Genomic DNA, 23,140 nt, shown 5'->3' on the forward strand with positions numbered 1-23,140 from the left:
TAGAGCCAAAGTCCTATTGTTGAAATGAAACATAAGGGCCATAACCTTGGAAGACAGCACTTAGAGCTGGGTAAGACTTTGTATCCCCATTTCACGAGAATTTAATGAAATCTATATGTCTTTGCTGTCATTTCTCAAAAAAGTAGGAGGAAATACTTTGTGTTTATGCATCACATCCACGGAGGAAAAATATCAGATTTTTTGTGTGTGTGTGACTTGGGAATTGTGACATGAAGAAAATTGTTTGTTTGTTCTTTTTCATTTAAATCTTCTCCAGGGGGTCTTACATCATTTTAATATGATGCTAACTGATCTTCTGTGAAGCCTATTTTGTTAATTTGGAAAGCACTAATATTCGATTAGGTTAGTTTATCACAAGCTCTGTCTGAATCTGTGTAGAGAATTCTAGTAACTGCTTGAATTTCCTACCATCTCATTAACCTTTTAAAGAAAAACCACAGGAATTAGTTTTATCTTCTTAAATTGCTTGTTTACCATTTGTTAAACACATACCACATACTGAGCAGTTTACATGAAAAATTAGTCTTTGTCTACAAGAAGTTGGTTATCATAGCAAGACTTTAAGATATACAGCAGACACATAAGAAAACTAAACTTATGCATGCATATTTCGTGTTCAAATCCTGCTAGGCTAATTTCCCTCTTTGAAGTATCTCACTTCACTTGACATATTTGCTGGCACATATATATGTATATATTTATTTATTTATTTATTTGATATTTTTCCTACTAATGCCTTCAAAGTTTTTGAGCACAAGATTATCTATCTATCGTCTGTTTTATTTATATATTTAGCTATCTGTATCTATCACCTATTCTATTTTTAAAAGGTTACCTCTCTTCTCTTCCCCACAAAAAGTTTTACACCTTCAGTTTTAATAAAAAGGACAAAGGCTGAGAGAGGTTTTTACAAAGTTCGTTTCTCACCAGGAAAGTCAACCCGCATGCTTGTACATTTTATTCATAGGCAGTGAAAAAAAAAAGCACAGGGCAGGAAAGCCCTGCATCTATCAGGCTACCATTTGTCCCTTCCTAGTCAACTTTACTATTAATCTCCTAACATCTAGCATCATGCTCTCTGAAGGAGGGCATACCTCTCTTTCCCTTCTCTCCATTGTGCACTGTGATCATCATTTCACCTCCTTTCTCTTCCAAGAAGAAAGAGTCACATTTTCTTCACCACAGCTCTGGCATGCCAGACTTAACCATGTCATTATCCCATTGTAGAATAATTTCTCAGAACCCCTCACATTATATAAATATTTAAATATTTTCTTTTTCATTTTGACTCTGCATTGGCTCAAATAAGCTAGGATGATTCGGGCTTTGAGATATCATGCTTCACTGACTTATTCTCCAACTAATGCATTTGGAAAGTGTACCCTCCTGAACAATCTGAGAAGCAGTGAAAGTACTACCTTGTAGTTATAGTAGGCTGAGTTGGTCGCAGTAACAAACAACATCCTAATTTTAGAGGCTTATAACAACATGGCTTTGTTTCTCACTCGTATGCCCATCATGATCTGTGGTGAGTCTGTTCCATGTCTCTTCAGTCGGGGATTCAGATTGCCGTGGCCTCCACTATCAAGAACATAATTGATTGCTCTGGCTGGTGGGGAGAAACATGCTGAATTACACAGTAGCTCTTAAAGCTTCCGTGTAGAATTGATATTAGTAGTTTCTCCTCATAAGTGGCCCATGTTACTTTACGTTTCATTTCATTGGACAAAGCAAGTCATGCCCTTACATCTAAATTAAATGGAGTGAACAAGTACAGTACAACCTTTGTCCAGAAGGGAGAAAACCAGACATACTTGGTCAACAGGACTAATGACTGCCACAGTTACTTTGTCCTCTTATTTATTTAGTCAGGCAAAGTAGAAACAAATTTTGATTATGCATGGAAATGGAAAACAGATGAGTTTTCACTTCTTTTTCAACATACAATAAAATCTCCTTGAAATAAAGAAGGAAACTAGCCTTGGTGCCAGAAAGGTGCCTCTTTTCTCAGAGGAGAGGTCAGGGGAAACTTACCATGTGCTCCTGGCTATTATAGGACTGTGGAAGAGAACAGAACCCCAGCCACCATAACGTTCTCCCAGAAGCTATCTCAGCTTAGTGATCTGCCTACTAATGTCACTATCTGAAGAAGCCCTTATCATCTTTCCCTGGCTTCCATTCAGAGATTTAGAGGAGTAATCTCATCATGACTCACATCCCTGTTTCCCTAAATCACTCTCAAAGTCCAAGCATCCCCAGAAATCTATCATCACAGAGATGTTTATCTCTACTCTGCTCTTCAATCTCATTCCATCTTCCATTCTGCTGTGTTCTCTGCAATTTACAGTGTGCATCGGCTAACTCCCTGTCGGGTATTCCTACCACTCTTTCCTGGTAAATTCACTTTCCCTCTTTCTTAGGTATCTATTTCAGACCCTCTTTTTTTCTTCTCCAAGGGCTGTCATATTTCATAGGAAAAGTAGATGAAATCAGATAAGAAACTACCTTATCCTCTCACCGCCGAATCCACTCACATCCACCTGACTCTGTACCTACATATCCCACTTTCCTCTTGTTAAAATGGATTGTGTCCTCACACAAATCTAATGCCAACCCCCCAGGTGCCCTGGATCACAATTTACTTTTCTTTCTTAAGAAAATTCTTTGTTAATGATCTATTTTCTCCCTTGTGTTGTCATTTTCCCTCTCTACTAGATCACTCCATCAAAAAAGCATGCTTTTAAAGCGTCCATTTAAAAAAATTCCCTTGACCCCATGCTTCATTCCAGTTCTTGCTTCATTTCCTTTCTCCCTTCCCAGAAAAACTCCTTGAAAGACTTTTTATAACTATAACAACCTTAAATTTTCTTCTCTGCTAAACTTACTTCAATAATGTTTTTATTTTTTTTTCATGCCACTAACATGATTTTTAACAACATCAAATGTTAACAGCAGTATAAACAACTAACACTTACAGAAGTGCCTGCTACAGGGAGGCAGTGTCCTAAACACTTGATACATGATTCATTTAATCCTCAGTTAATTCTATGAAGATTGTGCTATTAATATCCCTCTTTTAGACATGAAAAAAACTCAGCTGCCCATGCATAATAGATAACACACCAAGATCAAATAGTTATTAGGAGGAACTTAGATTTTAACTTGGTACTCGGATTTTGGAGTCTATACTCTTGGCCACTACACTGTATTACTTTTTAAATGGACAATTATTTCTCTTCTTTCAATTGGACCTTTCAACAGCATTTTACAGAGCTGATCAATGTCTCCTTTTTGAAGCCTTTTATTCTTTTGTCTTCTATTTCTTCATTCCTTCACAGACACATTTCTTTATCCTTTTACCTTTTGTGCAGCTCCTTATCAGTTTTCTTGCTGTCTCCCCATTTCAGACCTAGATTTTAGACTGACTGTTCTTTTTTCTTCTTTTTCTGGTTGGTAGAAACCTTTTCCAGTAATCTTGTTCAGTCCATGGCTTTACATAACCATCTGTAGGCTTAGATCACTTAAGACTATCTCTGTAGCCCAAATATCTCCCCTAAGCTTTATTTTATAAATGTTGTTGCTTGATTTACATCTCTGCATTGGTATCTTTTAAGGTTAACATGGCCCCAACAGAAGTACAGATATACTAACCTCATCCATCTTCCGATAAATTTCTCTTTCCTAGGCCTTCTCTATCTATCAGAACCATCAACTTATCATTGCTCAGTCCAAGCTTAGGGGTAATTTTTGATTCTTCTTTCCCTCATGCCCCACATTCTACCCACTGGTAAATCAAATCAACTCTACATTGAAATATATCCAAGCTGCTACTTCTCCTCATCTCTGCTGTTGTTATCTAGTCTAAGTCTCATCCTTGATCACAGAGACTCCTACACCTCTTCATAACTGGTCTCCACTCTTGCTTTCTTCATCCCAATCTCTAAAGAGCAGCATGAGTAAACTTCCAATAGATAGATGAGGTAATACTATTTCTACCCAAAGATTTCGCATGCAGGAAGAATAAAATCCAATCTCCTTACTATCGCATACCAGCCCTTCCATGAGTTGCTTATGTTTCTGATACATTTCCCTCAAACTTTCAATTGTTTAGCCACACTCCAGCCACCCTGGCCATCATTGCTGCCCTGGGGACATACCACGCTTCCCTGTACTTCATGGCCTTGTTATTTGCTGCTCTTATATTTGTTCTTCCTTTCTTATATCTTCATATTAGAGACTTCCTTCTCATTATTCAGCTCATGATTTGGATTATCTCCTCAAAGAGAGATGTTTCCTGTGACACTTGAAAAAATATGCATTCCCATCCTACAAAATTACTGTGAATCACATTACTCTACTCTACTCTACTCTACTCTACTCTACTCTACTCTACTCTACTCTACTGTATTTTCTTCAAGGAGCTTCAAAATCTAACATTGCCTTAATTATTGCCATGGGTGCTTTTTATTTGTTTTCTCCTCAGAAACATAAGCTCGTTGAGGGCAGGAACAGATTGTGTCCCTTATTCATTGCTGTGTTTCCAGTACTCAAGACCACGGTTGATGTATGGTATTCACTTACTTAAAATGTGACCTAATAAGGAAATGTAGAGAAAGCAGAATATTAACTTGTATAATGTAATATAAAACATTCAGCAAATTAAAACAAACTGACTCATTCTTAGCTAAGAAAATATTCCCCCAGAGTATGAGAGGATAGGCACAGAAGTCTGCCTCTTATTTTTTAGCTTTCATAGAGCTAGATTTGTGTTTGAATCAAACACAGAAAACATCCCAATTTGTTTCTATAGTGGCAGAAATGGTATCTGCCTCTTGAAGGTCCTATTGAGGATTATATGTCTAAACTGTATGTTACACTTGAGTTTCTTGGTCTCACATAGAAGGATAAGAGGTAGGCAATATGTGTGATTTGCTCTCTCTCAGAAAAATCTGAGCAAGCTCCATATAAACGTTAAAGTAGCTTTACCAATTTTGTGAAGAAAGTCATTGGTAGCTTGATGGGGATGGCATTGAATCTATAAATTACCTTGGGCAGTATGGCCATTTTCACGATATTGATTCTTCCTATCCATGAGCATGGAATGTTCTTCCATTTGTTTGTGTCCTCTTTTATTTCATCGAGCAGTGGTTTGTAGTTCTCCTTGAAGAGATCCTTCACATCCCTTGTAAGTTGGATTCCTAGGTATTTTATTCTCTTTGAAGCAATTGTGAATGGGAGTTCACTCATGATTTGACTCTCTGTTTGTCTGTTATTGGTGTATAAGAATGCTCATGATTTTTGCACATTGATTTTCTATCCTGAGACTTTGCTGAAGTTGCTTATCAGCTTAAGGAGACTTTGGGCTCAGACGATGGGGTTTTCTAAATATACAATCGTGTCATCTGCAAACAGGGACAATTTGACTTCCTCTTTTCCTAATTGAATACCCTTTATTTCTTTCTCCTGCCTGATTGCCCTGGCCAGAACTTCCAACACTATGTTGAATAGGCGTGGTGAGAGAAGGCACCCCTGTCTTGTGCCAGTTTTTAAAGAGAATGCTTCCAGTTTTTGCCCATTCAGTATGATATTGGCTGTGGGTTTGTCATAAATAGCTCTTATTATTTTCAGATATGTTCCATCAATACCGAATTTATTGAGAGTTTTTAGCATGAAGGGCTGTTGACTTTTGTCAAAGACATTTTCTGCATTTATTGAGATAATCATGTGGTTTTTGTCTTTGGTTCTGTTTATATGCTGGATAACGTTTATTGATTTGCATATGTTGAACTAGCCTTGCATCCCAGAGATGAAGCCCACTTGATCACGGTGGATAAGCTTTTTGATGTGCTGCTGGATTTGGTTTGCCAGTATTTTATTGAGGATTTTTGCATCGATGTTCATCAGGGATATTGGTCTAAAATTCTCTTTTTTGGTTGTGACTCTGCCAGGCTTTGGTAACAGGATGATGTTGGCCTCAGAAAATGAGTTAGGGAGGATTCCCTCTTTTTCTATTGATTGGAATAGTTTCAGAAGCAATGGTACCAGCTCCTCCTTGTACCTCTGGTAGAATTCGGTTGTGAATCCATCTGGTCCTGGACTTTTTATGGTTTGTAGGCTGTTAATTATTGCCTCAGTTTTACAGCCTGTTACTCATTGGTTTATTCAGGGATTCAACTTCTTCCTGGTTTAGTCTTGGGAGGGTATATGTGTCCAGGAATTTATCCATTTCTTCTGGATATCATTTTTTATTGCATCTATTTGATTCTTCTCTCTCTTCTTTTTTATTAGTCTTGCTAATGGTCTATCAATTTTGTTGATCTTTTCAAAAAACCAGCTCCTGGATTCATTGATTGTTTTGAAGGATTTTTTGTATCTCTATTTCCTTCTGTTCTGCTCTGATCTTAGTTATTTCTTGCCTTCTGCTAACTTTTGGATGTGTTTGCTCTTGCTTCTCTAGTTCTTTTAATTATGATGTTAGGGTGTCAATTTTAGATCTGTCCTGCTTTCTCTTGTGGGCATTTAGTGCTAGAAATTTCCCTCTACACACTGCTTTAAATGTGTCCTAGAGATTCTGGTATGTTGTATCTTTGTTCTCATTGGTTTCAAAGAACATCTTTATTTCTGCCTTCATTTCGTTATGTACCCAGTAGTCATTCAGGAGCAAGTTGTTCAGTTTCCATGTAGTTGAGCAATTCTGAGTGAGTTTCTTAATCCTGAGTTCTAGTTTGATTGCAGTGTGGTCTGAGAGACAGTTTGTTATAATTTCTGTTCTTGTACATTTGCTGAGGAGTGCTTTACTTCCAACTATGTGGTCAATTTTGGGATAAGTGAGATATGGTGCTGAGAAGAATGTATATTCTGTTGATTTGCGGTGGGGAGTTCTGTAGATGTCTATTAGGTCTGCTTGGTGCAGAGCTGAGTTCAATTCCTGGATATCCTTGCTAGCTTTCTGTCTTGTTGTTCTGTCTAACGTTGACGGTGGGGTTTTAAAGTCTCCTATTATTATTGTGTGGGAGTCTAAGTCTCTTTGTAGGTCTCTAAAGACTTGCTTTATGAATCTGGGTGCTCCAGTATTGGGTGCATATATATTTAGGATAGTTAGCTCTTCTTGTTGAATTGATCCCTTTACCATTATGTAATGGTCCTGTTTGTCTCTTTTGATCTTTGTTGGTTTAAAGTCTGTTTTATCAGAGACTAGGATTGCAACCCCGGCCTTTTTTTGTTTTCCATTTGCTTGGTAGATCTTCCTCCATCCCTTTATTTTGAGCCTATGTGTGTCTCTGTACGTGAGATGGGTCTCTGCATGTGAGAATTCAACACACTGATGGGTCTTGACTCTTTATCCAACTTGCCTGTCTGTGTCTTTTAATTGGACCATTTAGCCCTTTTCCATTTAAGGATAATATTGTTATGTGTGAATTTGATCCTGTCATTATGATGTTAGCTGGTTATTTTGCTCATTAGTTGATGCAGTTTCTTCCTAGCATTGATGGTCTTTACAATTTGGCATGTTTTTGCCATGGCTGGTACCAGTTGTTCCTTTCCATGTTTAGTGTTTCCTTCAGGATCTCTTGTAGGGCATGCCTGGTGTGACAAAATCTCTCATTTGCTTGTCTGTAAAGGATTTTATTTCTCCTTCACTTATGAAACCTAGTTTGGCTGGATATGAAATTTGGGGTTCAAAATTCTTTTCTTTAAAAATGTTGAATATTGGCCCCCACTCTCTTCTGGCTTGGAGAGTTTCTCCCGAGAGATCTGCTGTTGGTCTGATGGATTTCCTTTTCTGGGTAACCTGACCTTTCTCTCTGGCTGCCCTTAACATTTTTTCCTTCATTTCAACCTTGGTGAATCTGACAATTATGTGTCTTGGAGTTGCTCTTCTCAAGGAGTATCTTTGTGGCATTCTATCATTGCCAAGACAATCCTAAGTCAGAAGAACAAAGCTGGAGGCATAACATTACCTGACTTCAAACTATACTACAAGGCTGTAGTAACCAAAACAGCATTGTACTGGTACCAAAACAGAGATATAGACCAATGGAACAGAACAGAGCCCTCAGAAATAATATCACACATCTACAGCCATCTGATCTTTGACAAACCTGACAAAAACAAGTAATAGAGAAAGGATTCCCTATTTAATAAATAGTGCTGGGAAAACTGGCTAGCCATATTTAGAAAGCTGAAAGTGGATCACTTCCTTACACCTTATACAAAAACTAATTCAAGATGGATTAAAGATATAAATGTTAGATCTAAAACCACAAAAACCCTAGAAGAAAACCTAGGCAATACCATTCAGGACATAGGCATGGTCAAGGACTTCATGCCTAAACACCAAAAGCAATGGCAACAAAAGCCAAAATTGACAAATGGGATCTAATTAAACTAAAGAGCTTCTGCACAGCAAAAGAAACTACCATCAGAGTGAACAGGCAACCTAGAGAATGGGAGAAAACTTTTGTAATCTTCTCATCTGACAAAGGGCTAATATCCAGAGTCTACAAAGAACTCAAACAAATTTACAAGAAAAAAACAAGCAACCCCATCAAAAAGTGGGCAAAGGATATGAACAGACACTTCTCAAAAGAAGACATTTATGCAGCCAACAGACACATGAAAAAATGCTCATCATCACTGGCCATCAGAAAAATGTAAATGATACCATCTCACACCGGTTAGAATGGCGATCATTAAAAAGGCAGGAAACAACAGGTGCTGGAGAAGATGTGGAGAAAATGTGGAGAAATTAGGAATACTTTTACACTGTTGGGACTGTAAACTAGTTCAACCATTGTGCAAGACAGTGTGGCGATTCCTCAAGGATCTAGAACTAGAAATACCATTTGACCCAGCCATCCCATTACTGGGTATATACCCAAAGGATTTTAACTCATGCTGCTGTAAAGACACACGCACACGTATGTTTATTGAGGCACTATTCACAATAGCAAAGACTTGGAACCAACCCAAATGTCCATCAATGATAGGCTGAATTAAGAAAATGTGGCACATATACACCTTGGAATACTATGTAGCCATAAAAAAGGATGAGTTCATGTCCTTTGTAGGGACATGGATGAAGCGGGAAACCATCATTCTGAGCAAACTGTCGCAAGGACAAAAAACCAAATACCGCATGTTCTGACTCGTAGGTGGGAATTGAACAATGAGAACACTTGGACTCAGGAAGTGGAACATCACACACCAGGGCCTGTTGTGGGGTGGGGGGAGGGATAGCATTGGGAGATATACCTAATGTAAATGAGTTAATGGGTGCAGCACACCAACACGGCACATGTCCATATGTAATAAACCTGCACATTGTGCACATGTACCCTAGAACTTAAAGTATAATAAAAAAAATCATGCATATAAAAAAAGAACAATTTGGAGAGTATAGTTTGTATTATCACCAAAAAAAAAAAAAAAAAAAAAATCTGAGCAAGCTACTTAGCCTGTTACTGCATATTGATTTCACTCATCTTCAATGGGAAGATTAATATAAATGCATGATGTTCTGATCTCATTTGCAATGGGTCTCCATATGTTTATGCCATTAAACAGTTTAAGATCTCCTGCTTTTCCATTGTAATTTCTGTTTTTATAAGAGTTACACTTTTAAAATTACTGAAAGCATAATCTTTTAACAAATGTTAGATTTTAAGCTACTTTTAATTTTAGCAGGCAAAAGTTTTGTTTTATCCTTTCACAGTTGGATTACTATTTGAAGAAGAAATGCTGAAAAAAAATAATGAAGACAAACTAGAATCTTATCATAATATAATGAGTGAGGTCCAAAATTTTCATTAACCCAACACACTCAGTGGCCTTGTTCAAGGTTGACAAAATGAGTACGGAAGCCTGACAGCTTATTGGGCTGGGTTTGCAGGCCATTGGCTGCCAGATATGAATTATCCAAGTTCATGGTACCATTTGGTGGCAGTTGCCCACTCAGGTGAAATTGAAAGGAATGACTCTGGGTTCTGGGACTGGCTGGATCTTCCAGAAAGATGGTGGCAATTTCAAGAACACTGCAGTTGTTCATTTTTAGGGAAATTGAGCAGAAGAATACTGAGGATGTGGATGTCCATCGTCTGCCTCTACTTCCTGCCTAGTCCTCATACTGTCCCCTAAAATAACACAAGCTTTATCAGCAATCACCCACTTTGAGAATGGGGCTGGCTTCAGTCCCATTGCAGGGTACCTCGGCCAGAGGTTTATTTTACTTTAACACATTCAACAAAAAGGCATTAAAAAGTCATATGCAAATAAATATGTTTTTGATGACGGCACATATTGCCTCTATATCAGACTTTTAACAGCTTATTCTAATCTAGTCACTAATTGTTCGTGCTTTACCAAGCATTCACTGACAGAAATGTTCCTACCACATTTAGAAAAGAAATCAGATCTGCATTATGGAGTTAGCATCATTGTATTTCTCGTTTCATGCATGGTGGACGCCTTATAGAGCTATATTTAATGTACTGCTAATTAAAAAGAAGGGTGGGTGGAAGTGTCCAAAGCTTTCTCAATGTTGTCTTATCTTTTGTTTTTGTTTGTGCAGCTCACCATGTTAAAACGGGAACTTGTGAGGTGGTGGCACTCCACAGATGCTGTAATAAGAACAAGATAGAAGAACGGTCACAAACAGTCAAGTGCTCCTGCTTCCCCGGGCAGGTGGCAGGCACCACGCGAGCTGCTCCATCATGTGTGGATGGTGCGACTTCTTCCATTCCTTATTGTGACAGCACAGCCAAGGATGGCTTAGAACTGGAACCCCACTATAACGCTCTCAATGGGGGATCAGTCCTGGGTGAACATACTACAAATAGCATAATAAGTTGAAAATGGAATATTTGGGTGGCATTTTGAAATCTAAAATCTTGTGGAAGAAGGTCTAAAATATTATGCAGTTCTGTTACAAAAGGCATTATAATGAGGTTCCATTAAATTTATGTGCATCTGATATTGATACCATGAAATGTTGATTTCTTGGTGGATGGTGGGAGGTTGAGTATGTGTAAATTAATTGGAAAAGGAATGATGAAAATGGATGAATTAATATTATGGGTTCTTAAACCCATGGATGTTCTTAAGAATTAAAAAAAATAGCAACATGTATATGAACAAATATTTAGTTGTGGATAGAATTCACACAAAATATCAACTTTTATGATGATGCAATAACATATTAGTTTTTTTCCTTGAGAGTTCACCGAATTATAGTAGAACATAAATCTTTATATGCTTTTATTTAATTGATGTTACCATAAATAGTAATTTGTTAAGTGCTCATATTACTATAATATATTGCTTGTGATGAGGTTATAGCACACAGTTAAAAAAATCATGATAACTGTGATAAACACCCTCCTAATAATCATCTTATTCATGGGAATATTATATTGATTATAAAATGTTGACTCTAAACTGGTCACAGGTCCATTTTCTTATATGTTAATATAAATTGATGCATATACACATTTGCATAGTTTATTTTCACTATGTTAGCTTTCATGAAGTCTATTTTCACATGAAAAATGCTGTCATATTGTATCTATAGTTAACTATACTGCATTCTACACTTAAAATTTTTTTAAGTGGATAGATCTCATGTTAAGTGTTCCCATTACAATAACATAAAAAATTTTTAAATTATTTTAGTTAGAAAATCTTGAAAGGTTTTGTGTTTTTGAACAAAAAGAGAGGCATACCTCAAATACCAGTATTCCCACTGGTAGGAAAAATCGGTGGCTTTTGTTTCTCTTTAAAGATGCACAAGAGAAATAACAGCCCCAAGAAGAAAACATTGAGTCAAAGTTTTTTTCTCTCTTATAGCTTCAATAGTGGAACAGAAATGGTGGTGCCATATGCAGCCATGTCTAGAGGGAGAAGAATGTAAAGTTCTTCCAGATCGGAAAGGATGGAGCTGTTCCTCTGGGAATAAAGTCAAAACAACTAGGGTAAGTGGACAGCCAGCTTGGGAAAACAGAAGGTCTCTGAATTAATAGAGAACAGAGCATGTGCAGTAACCAGTTTAAGTGACAACTGTAGAATGGAAGAGTATAGCTCTGCAAAGTATGTTTTCCCTATTTTTTTCTTAGTTCATTTTTTTCATAAAACATTTTTATTTCACTCAGAACAACATCTTCCATAGATTACCATCAACCGTCCTATTATCTGATCAATAAACACTGTCTGTGCCTTCATAAAATACTGAGGGTAATGTGAACCTCCTTTCCCTGCTGAGGATGCATGTTAAATTCTGGGAAGGTGACCCCAATCCTTTATTTTTCTAATGTATAGTAATCTAAATAAATTCTGAAAACATTATTTTTTGTATTACTTTTAATAGTTTTTAACTGAGATTCTTTTAGTTTTATGAAAGTAATTATTTTGATCTCCCTGATTTCTGAATCGTTAAATAGTTTTCTAACGGTTAAGGTTTACAATTATTGTAATGGGCTACTAGGAAGAATTTCAGATTCTCAAGATCGATACAGAAAGAATATTCTTAAGACACTGATATATTTCAGCTTCGTAATTACTGACTTCTGGGTGATGGTAGAGAACTGAAAAATAGCTTTGTTCTTTGATTTCCTAATTCGCCACACGGGTATTCCAGACTGGCAAAATATAAATTTGTTTCATTATAGAATTAGTAAAGGAAGGTTTTGTTTTGTTTTGCTTTTAGGAAAAGCATACTAAAAATTCAAGTTGAATATTTGAAGAATAGAACAGAAAAATGGTATAAATTGATGTTTTATAAAAAGTAACATAAAAGTAGAGACTGGCTAATTTATAATAGTATTTGATAGAGCAGACTTTTAAACCTTGTCTGGACATCTGGGCTTATTTTATAATCTCATCTAGATATGTAGTTTAGTCTGCCAAATAATATATTTAATACATTGACTGATCAGACACACACAGAAGTGACTAAGTTTCAAATGGCATGAATAAAAACATATTTCATGAAATTATTTTTGATTCTAACCTGTTAGCTAAGGGTCACACGTTTCCAAAACCCATCGGATGCATGATCAATTAGTTAGGATAATTATATTATTCAGTGAGCTAGCACGTGATATAATCCGTATTAATTTGTTAAAAACATTCTGGCAATGTAAATTTTCCTTATAAGCTATTTATACCATGAAAATATTTTCCCTAGCACTATTAATTCTCAGTCCAAAAACAGGACTTAAGGAAATTCATTAACGTTTTGAGATTCTGAAACGAATTTTTAAAATTATGAGCTCTTGACAACCAAATTCTTTGTTTTTATTACTTCAGTGAACAAGGGGAAGCTATTATTTATTGTATGCTTAAAACATATGCCATACACTGAACAAAATGCTTTACATGAATTAGCTCACTTAGTCTTTCTAATAGCCCAGTGAAGAAGATAATATTATTATCTCATTTTACAGATGAGTAAGAAAAATTTCCAAAGGTTGGGTAACTTCCCAAGACATATAGCTAATTAATTAGGAAGCCAGGTTTCAAAATACATAGTTCCATCCCAAAACCCAATCTTTTAACCTGTACTTTGTACTAATAATTTAACTTATTCTTAAGCAATAGTGGTAAAAGAATCCTGTAGTTCTTTTCTTATGAGGTCGACCTTTAAAAATATCTCTAACTTTCTGGATCATTGAAATGAAAAGGTCAAGACCATGCAGTCTAAATTCTTATAGAAAAAAAAAATTTGGGGCCGGGCGCGGTGGCTCACGCCTGTAATCCCAGCACTTTGGGAGGCTGAGGCGGGCGGATCACGAAGTCAAGAGATCAAGACCATCCTGGCTAACACAGTGAAACCCTGTCTCTACTAAAAATGCAAAAAAAAAAAAAAAAAAAGAGCCGGGTGTGGCAGCAGGCGCCTGTAGTCCCAGCTACTTGGGAGGCTGAGGCAGGAGAATGGCGTGAATCCGGGAGGCAGAGCTTGCAGTGAGCCGAGATTGTGCCACTGCACTCCAGCCTGGGCAACTGAGCGAGACTCCGTCTCAAAAAAAAAAAAAATAAAATAAAATAAAAAGAAAAATAAAAAAAAATTGGAAGTGCTGTTTCACTCCCTTTTGGCCTGTTGACCATATTCTCAATGACTCAAATTTAAAATGGAGTGTCTGCTTCACAAATTCTTCCAAATGCAATGAAACAAGGTGGATGAGAGACTGAGAACTCATGAGTAGGGAAAATCACATCTACATCCTATAATTTGTTTTAGTTGTAAGACATTATCCTCTATATAGAGGATAGCACTTTCTATTTTTCTTTCATCTCTTTTGCCCCAAAGAATAGCTGGTAATGGAGGACCTTATTTAAGACATTATAGAGGGTATTCATGCAATAGTAGGTGTTTAGATTTAGTTTCTTTTAAGATCCCTTCCATTTCTAAGAGTCTGTGACTCCAATTTTGAAAAGAAAAATCATCACATGTAAGAGGAGAGAGAAAGACTTGAAAGAAAAAGCTTCTTGAGTACAACCAAAGTAAATTCTTATCCTTTTTTTCCTTCACAAGAAAAATGTTACTTGTGAAAATGGAGCTACTTAGACATTTTCAACCAAAGGAACACTATGGCATTCCAAATAGAAAGGCAAAAATGGGCAATTAAGTTTGGCCCACAAAACAATTTGGACAAATTTCCCTGATGCTACAAATGAAGCAAAAAATTTTCAAGGTCATTAGGCTATTACTGCTTGGCCATCTCCACTGAAATAGTGCAAAAAGTGTAGGAGATAAGAAAAATTCTTAAAATAGCTCTAGGCATGTGTTACTTTGCCCACAGTGGAAGTCTTGGATAGAGGCAGATAGCAGAAGTGTTTCCACCATGCATAAATAGCACTATTTTTTAAAACAAATTTGAGTCATTATTTTAATCATTGATATTACTGTCCATACACCTGTTTTCAATAAAGTAGTTGTGATCACCATGAGCCAAAAAGCCATTGAACTCCTGATTTGGCAGGTCCCAGCCACAACTGGAAAGGCCAGAAGTTATGTAGGAATAGGTTACAAAGTAACTGAAGAGCTGTTTTAGCCAAAAGCTATTTGCTTTGCTTACGCAAGCTATGTTGGTCTTATGGGATTATCACTGCAAGCAAAATGGCTTGAGAAATAATTAAAATTTGCAATAATGTACATTCTCCCTTATAATGGCCCACAGCCAATCTGGAGTGCTTGGGTAAGCCTGTTAAATAAATAGCCGTCAGCCAGAAACAGTAATAAGGCTTGCATGGCCACAGCAAAGATGAGTGGCACCTTCCCGAATTGACTACAAATCAGGGTCTGAGTGATTTTTCCACTTAAGACTAATTTTGAGCCTACATTTTGCTTGCTACAAATGTGAATTACAGTCTTCTTCTGTTTTTGTATTGGACTCTGGAAGCTTTTGGGTTCTGACCCATGTCCTATTGGTGCTAACAGGGGGAAAAGGTAAAGAATAGGGAGTCGTTTTTGGAACTTGAGTGTTTTGTTGCATACCTGTTCTTCACATGCCCAAGCATTTAATTTGGAAAGAGTGGAAGATGCAACAGTTGTTTCCCAAACCCCATCTCTCATTCTAAAGGTGGAAAACTTATGACTTTCTGTGACATCTATAACCATCACTTTTATTACTTTTAAGATCTCCTAAGTTAAACAGATGGAAAGGAAAAGTCATACAAGCCTTTTGATTTCAAACTCACTTTCAAATATAAATAATAAAGAACTTTTCAAAGGGTCATTAATAAAATAATCATCTTTCCAGTGTGAAAGAGTGCATAATTATATGCTAATTATACAACACAAAAGTAACAGGGGGGAAAGGGGCTGCAGAGCTTGTAAAATATAAGAAAAGATAATCTTTAATATGGTTGAAATCGTCAGAAAAAAACAGACTGTGATTATTTTTTTGTGTGTGTGTGGGTGTTTTGATATTCTTTCTTTGTGGAAAGTCTAAAGGAAATAATATTCTGTTTTTAGGATTTACAGTCCTTGCCTAATGGTATGGACACCAAGCTACAAAATACAGTAGTCACTATAGTTTTCAATGTTGATTCTTACCTAAGGATCAGGTTAGAGAAACTTGGTCTCTTACCTAACTTCATGTTACATAAAACTTTACATTGTTTTTAGAAAGATTGCCTTTATGAATCAGATATCCCAGGTCTATTGACTTTTCTTATACCTAAGAAGAAATTTTCTGGCTAATTTTTAACTAATTGAAATCTTTCACTTTATGCACTTATTTAAAGTGGCTTAAGCAGATAAGATCTCTGTAATTTTTTAATGTTTCTTCAAATATAAATTGATTTTAAATGTATGCATTATATTTTATTGTATAATGCAATGAAAATCAAAATATATTAAGAATTTTCTATGCCACGCATTCTATACTAATAGTACTCATATTACAATCAAAACAACAAAAGCAAATATAGAAGCATTTGCTTAGCTCTTACTGTGTTCTGGGCACTCTGCTGAGTACATTGCAGGTATTATCTTACTCAATTTAGCCAACCATAGTAGATATTAAAGAGAATGTAGAGATGCATGGCTTGATTCCAGCCCACAAGGAGTATGCCATTGAATGGAGGAATGAGTATGTACAGTTGCATTATTCTTTTCTTTTTTCTCCTTTTTTTTTGAGACAGTCTTACTCTGTTGCTCAGGCTGGAGTGCAGTGGCACAGTCTTAGCTCACTGCAACCTCTTGGGTTCAAGCGATTCTCATGCCTTAGCCTCCCAAGTAGATAGGATTACTGGCATCCCCACCACACCCAGTTTTTTTTTTTTTTTTTTTTTTTTTTTTTTGTATTTTTAGTAGCGACGGGGTTTTGCTAGGCTGGTCAGGCTGGTCTCTAACTCCTGGCCTCAAGTGATCCGCCCACCTCAGACTCCCAAAGTGCTGAGATTACAGGTGTGAGCCACCACACCCAGCCACGTTATCCTTTCCTTTACCTGTATGCAGTCTATTGACAACAAACATTGGAATCAATGGTAAATATAAGTTAAGAGTAATATTGTAACAATAATAGAATAGCATAAGAATGAGGATGTTGTGCTAGATTCAATTTCAAGTTTCTCTAACCAAGGTTTATTCTTGGGTTCCATGTGACAAGAAAATTTCTAACTTCCTTTCCGGGTACATTTAAATGACAGTAATAACTGAAAATCTCAGAAGATAGATAAGTATTAGGCTTTTAATCCTTTCACTGTAAGGGAGGAAAAGAAGTAGCATCTTGTGATGTTTTCCTGATTAAAGCATCAGGTTTTACTCTTCCACATGCTACTGGATTTCATACCAAAGCTCAGTGACTCTGCTCTGCTGGTGGATCTAAACAGTGTCCAGGAGTGCTAGTTCAGACCCACGGAAAATGATGTACACAGCAAGAGAAAAAAAGTTCATTTCCTTACCTTAAGGTGGTGCAATTTGTGTAAATTCTTCAATCGTAATGCTCTCTCTTGCCTTGCAAGTTTAAGTACAGGTTTAGAATAGTGTGGTTCTTTCTTGATCAGCTCTTTCATAACAGACACATCCCCATTCGTTTGTCTTCATCTCACTTCCAGTCAGGCCCTAAATTACCTTCTGGTCCACAGCACAGACTGTAATGACCTTTAGGGTTTTTCTAATTATTTTAATGGACCTCACAGTAAGAAATACATCTTACATAGTGATCTACCACACACAAAACATGCATACACACACTCATACATGCTACATTAAAATTAAAGTTGCATTGTAACGTTTTGATTTTATTTTCTTCCGTCCCTCCCTCCTTTCCTCTTTTCCTTCCTTCCCATGATCTCAACCTCATAAATTGCTTTTATCACCTGCTTATGTGTTGCCACCTGTAATTGAAAAACACTGCTTTAGGAAGTGGCATTTGACTGTTTCATGTGTCTAATTCACAGAACTGATAGCCACTGCTAACTTGAAGAGAAACAAACTACTGAATGAAGAGCTTTCAAAACAACTTACCTTTCACATTTTAATTTTAAATATTTTTATGCAACATTTTTGGGCTAAAAATTTCAAAAGACTTTGTGAGATACAGATTTTGTGGGAAAGAATATGTATGCTATATTCAAAAAGTCTTTATTGCCTCCTATTGTCAGATTTTATTCTAAATTCTGGTCAGAGCACTGAAAACAAAACAAAACAAACTGGATGAGAATCCCTGCCTTCATCAGGCCTGTATTCTAATAGGGTATATTCATTTTTTTATTGCTGCCATAGCAAATTACCACAAATTTAGTGACTTAATACACTATCCAGTAATTATCTTTAGGTCAGATGTCCGGGCACAGTGTAGCTCAGGTGGATCTCTGCTCTGGGTTTCATAAGACTGAAATTAAGGGATGTGTTTCACCTTTTCACAGCAAGGCTTTGTTTCTTTCCAGAGGCTTTGGGGAGAATCCACTTCCAAGCTCATTCAGTTAATTGTTAGAATTCGTTTCTTTGCAAATGTAGGACTGAGGTGACTGTTTCCTTGTGTATTAGTTCATTCTCACACTGCTATGAAGAAATACCAGAGGCTGGGTAATTTATAAAGGAGGAGGTTTAATTGACTCATAGTTCCACATTGCTGGGGAGGCCTCAGGAAACTTACAATCATGGCATAAGGCAAAGGAAAAGCAGGTACCTTCTTCACAGGGCAGCAAGATGGAGTGAGTGCAAGCAAGGAAAATGTCAGATGCTTGTTAAACCATCAGATCTCATGAGACTCACTCACTATCATAAGAACAGCATGGGGGAAACTACCCTCATGATCCAATTACCTCAACCTGGCCCCACCCTTGACAAGTGGGGATTATGGGGATTACAATTCAAGGTGAGATTTTGGGTGGGGACACAAACCACATTTCCAAGGTAGCCATCATCAGGAGGCCCTCTGGCCTTCTTCAGGATGCCTGTCATTCTAATCATATTTCCTCCTTCACCTCAAACTAGCAATGGCATGTTGAGTCTGTCTCATGCTCTGAAGCTCTTTGACTTCCCCTTCCCCCATCTGTCGCCTTTCTTCCTCTTCCACTGCATTTCTCTGGTGGGCTCTTTTGGCTTTCTCTGCCTTTTGGGGGCTCAGATGATTACATTGGGTCCACCTAAATAGTCCAGGGTAGTCTCCCTCTTTTAACATCAGCTGATTAGCAACCATAATTACATCTGCAGAATCTCTTCATAGCAGTGCTTAGATTAGTGTTTGTTTGAATAATCAAGGGATGAAAATCTTGGGAGTATATATTCGGAATTCTGCATACCACATGGGAGGATACAAAAAAAAAAAAAAACCCAAATAAGTAAATATATAGTATGTTGGATGTTGATAGATGCCATGGGAAGAAAATTAAGCAGGGAAGGGAAGTTGGGATTGTTGCTGAGCGAGGGAGTTTGCATTGTTGATTGAAGGCTTTGGAGGTGAGGGGATGAGCTACATGGCTAAATGGAGGACAAGCTATCCAGGCAGAGGGAAGAAGTAAAAGTATCTGAGATGAGAGCTTTGCTGGGCAAATCATATTAAAGGGGTAGAAATGATGCTTGTGGCTGGAGTGGAGTGAACTAGGGCAATTGGTAGAATTATGGTTAGAAAGGCAACATGAGTAATATCACAACTGACTTAAACTTTTGTCCTAAACAAATAGAATGAGGGATTTGCCATTATGTGAAATGGAGAGAACTGTGGGAAGAGCATGTTTTATGTTTTACATTAATATCCACTAAATTTCGGTCATTTAACTTAATGAAAAACTAAATATGGTATAACACCTTAAATTTGATATTTCTTAAGAAGAGTAGGTAGACTTTTTTCTATAGTAATGAGAAATTCAGAAATTGAATAAGTGATATTTATATTAAATAATCTTTAAACTTTCAAATGATATGGAGATGTGAAAACACTTAAGGAAGCATGTAGTCACTATAATAATGTTAAGTTTTAAAGAGATTTGGACAGAAATGGATTAATATATTAAGGTAATCTTTTTCTTTAATGAGATATTCAGTTCAAGGTAGATAGGACACTAAACTAGGTGTTCATGAAGTAGCGTTAGTAAAAGTAACATTTTTAGGCTAGGTGCAGTGACTCATGCCTGTCTTTACAGCACTTTGGGAAGATTGCTTGAGGCCAGGAGTTAAAGACCAACATGGGCGACATAGTGAGACCCAGTCTATATAAAAAAATAATTAGGCAGATGTGGTGGAATTCACCTGTACCACCAGCTACTTGGAGGGCTGAGGCAGGAGAATTGCTTAAGCCCAGGAGGTTGAGGCTGCAGTAAGCCATGATCGTGCCACTGAACTCTAGCCTAGACAATAGAATGAGACTGTCTCAAAAAAAAGTAGTATTTTAAACCTGATATTTTAAATTTAAGAACTGATTACTTAATTAAATATAATTTAATAGGGCCAAGAGTGTCTACCTTGGTATTTGCTTAAAGAGTTATTGAAAAATAATGTAAAAAATATATCATCAGGCTCTATTTCCAAAACTTGGTCTGTATTTTTGTAATTAAAATGAGAAATGGGGGATATATGAGTGCTTTTAAGTCCCTCTAAGATGTAGATGCTTCTGCAATATTTGAACCAGGTGTTTATCTGTAGATGTTACTCTGAATATTGTGCTTATAATCTTACAGTTAATTGTGAATGTTCACACATTGTAATAGGACCAGTTTGAACACCATAGAATTTCATTTGCGACTGCAAGGTACATCATTAGGTGACTGCTTCTGTTTTGTGAACTAAGTGGTGAAAGCAATATTTCTGTCTCTTACTTGAGGGCTGATAAATAAAATTCTGTCAGGACTTTATATCTAATGTTTAAGACCTTGATATTTGTTTAAAGGTAAGCATTCCTGGGAGAGGCAACACTTTTACCTGGCTTTGGTTGCTAAAATGCCTTAATAAAAGAAAAATGGCACCTCATAGGACTTGGGGAATAGAAACGTATCCTCAAGGAGCCATACTTAGTGGTGCTTTTTCATCTATTGTGAGTGGCAAACCTCCTATTAAAAAATATGGATAATCTTTCCTATGTACATTCTCCCATGGTTCTTTCCCTCCTCTGTCCATCACACGTTTTCTGTGGAATTTAAGTCTCTTAATCAATGACTTCAGATCCAATTTTATTTTCTTACTCTGGAGAGTGGGGTGAAGATGCAGCTGAGAAATAACACATAATTTTCCCACAAGTGCAGGATTTCTAGCTCCCTGCCAGCTGTTCAGGACTTGTCAATTCACCTGTGAGTAGTGGAGAGTTGTTTGTGAAGTGCACCTAATATAAAGGCTGGCATTGAGCTTTACTTTAGAGTGATCAAACCTCATCTGGATGTGCTCAAGAAAGTCCTGGATACCAGCTTTTAATGGGGTAGAAGAAAAGAGGCAAACGTAAAGGATTTTGTGGAGATTTACCTCAGGGAATTAAAGCACTAGGAGCAATATGCTTTAAACCATTTGACGAGATAGCATGTGAAAGAAAAAAATGTAGATTTGTTCTGTGTGACTACAAGGAATACAACTAAGGTTATAGTAATAACTTCCTAAGTGTCAACTCTAGATGACATTGAATGGGCTGCCTTAAGAAACGGTAAATTCCTTATTTTAGGATGGCATATATTTGTGACTTTTAAGGGATGAAGAGAAATTTGCAGAGTTGTCTAGATCAGTCTACTAAAACAAAAAACAGCCTATATGAAGGCGTGACGGAGTAGAAGGTCACGTCTTATTCATGGAATTGAAACCATTTCATGGGGTAACAATGTGTGTGAGGGGAAGTATGTAATGAGGAATCCCTGTGAGGGGAATCATGGCAGACTGAGTTTGTATCATGATGGGCTTTTAAATACCATGTTAAAAGATTTGGATTTTATTGTCTGTGCAGTGGTGAATCATTGAAGAACCTTAAGTAGGAGAGGAGAAGCGTCTGATTTATACTTCAAACTGTCTATCTGGCTGCAATGGGTCAATAGAATTGAGGGAGGTATGAGGTAATGGGCCTGAAGTAAGATAGGGAGGTGATGGTAGTGTGGGTGCAGAGGGCAGGGAATTGATAAGGCTTGGTAATTAATTGAATATGAAAAGTGAATGAAAGGAAAAATTACAGACTCACATGTTTCTTACATATTTCTGGCTTGACTTATTTTTGTAACAATAATTGCTAAGGAGACTATGAGGTAGAGATATCTGGAGGATAATTTGATATATAGGCCTTGAGGTCAAGATAGAAATCTGGAAATTATTATTCCCTAGGTGGTATTGAAATAATTAATCGAGAAAGCTCTCTCAAAAGAAATGCATAGAAAAAGAAGAGCATCAAAGACATTTTAACAACTAATGTGGAAGAAAGTGCCTTTAAGGAACAAGAAGTGTGGAAAGAGATATAGACAGAAAACCAAGGAAGACCAGAGTCTGGGAGAATGCAGAAGTAGAGTTCCGGGGATCCAGGGCTTTCAATTGATACGAGGATATGGAACTTATAGACAGGTTATATGGCTTTAAGTCTCTTTCTGAATATGGGATTTGCAAGAAATGCCGAGTTCTTGTCCATTAGATGAACATTACTTGTTTTATTATAATCCTAAAACTTGCCTGCTAGTTGGATGATGTCATTGGTAACACATTGCAAACACTGCAGAATATACATCCATTTAAAACAGAACGCACTGTTTAAAGTACTTTAAAAATAAGAACAAATATGGGCTGGACACAGTGGCTCATGCCTGTAATCTCAGCACTTTGGGAGGCAGAAGCAGATGTATCTCTTGAGGCCAGATGTTCGAGACCAGCCAGGCCTACACGGTGAAACCCAATCTCTACTAAAAATACAAAAATTAGCCAGGTGTGGTGGCACACACATGAAGTCCCAGCCTCAGGAGGCTGAGACATGAGAATTGCTTGAACCCAGAAGGTGGAGGCTGCAGTGAGCTGAGATTGCACCACAGCACTCCAACCTGGCTGACAGAGTAAGACTCTGTCTAAAAGAATAAATTTGAATCTCCTTGGCAGAATTAACAAACTCTGTTTAAAGGAAGCTTGTCCATTCATTCATTCACTCTGTGAAGATAAATTGAATGTATACTATGTGGGTATGTGCCAGACATTGTGCTAGATTTTGGGGATTCAGTTTTTTTTTTT

At 37.0% G+C, this 23,140-nt stretch overlaps 1 protein-coding gene across 2 annotated transcripts in view; it reads left to right on the forward strand.

Moving 5' to 3' along the window:
- Positions 1–23,140, forward strand: part of TAFA2 (TAFA chemokine like family member 2) — a 507,044-nt gene that overhangs the window by 451,399 nt on the left and 32,505 nt on the right. For both annotated transcript variants that reach the window (XR_982638.3, XM_011728358.3), the window contains exons 3-4: positions 10,592–10,744; positions 11,866–11,990. Coding sequence is in view for 1 of the 2 variants with exons in the window: in XM_011728358.3 (XP_011726660.1) it covers positions 10,592–10,744; positions 11,866–11,990 (278 nt within the window). In the remaining variant the exon portion in view is untranslated. The remainder of the gene's footprint in view (positions 1–10,591; positions 10,745–11,865; positions 11,991–23,140) is intronic.

This window comes from Macaca nemestrina, chromosome 10 (assembly GCF_043159975.1).
Source record: "Macaca nemestrina isolate mMacNem1 chromosome 10, mMacNem.hap1, whole genome shotgun sequence".
NCBI classification, from domain to species: Eukaryota; Metazoa; Chordata; class Mammalia; order Primates; family Cercopithecidae; genus Macaca; species Macaca nemestrina.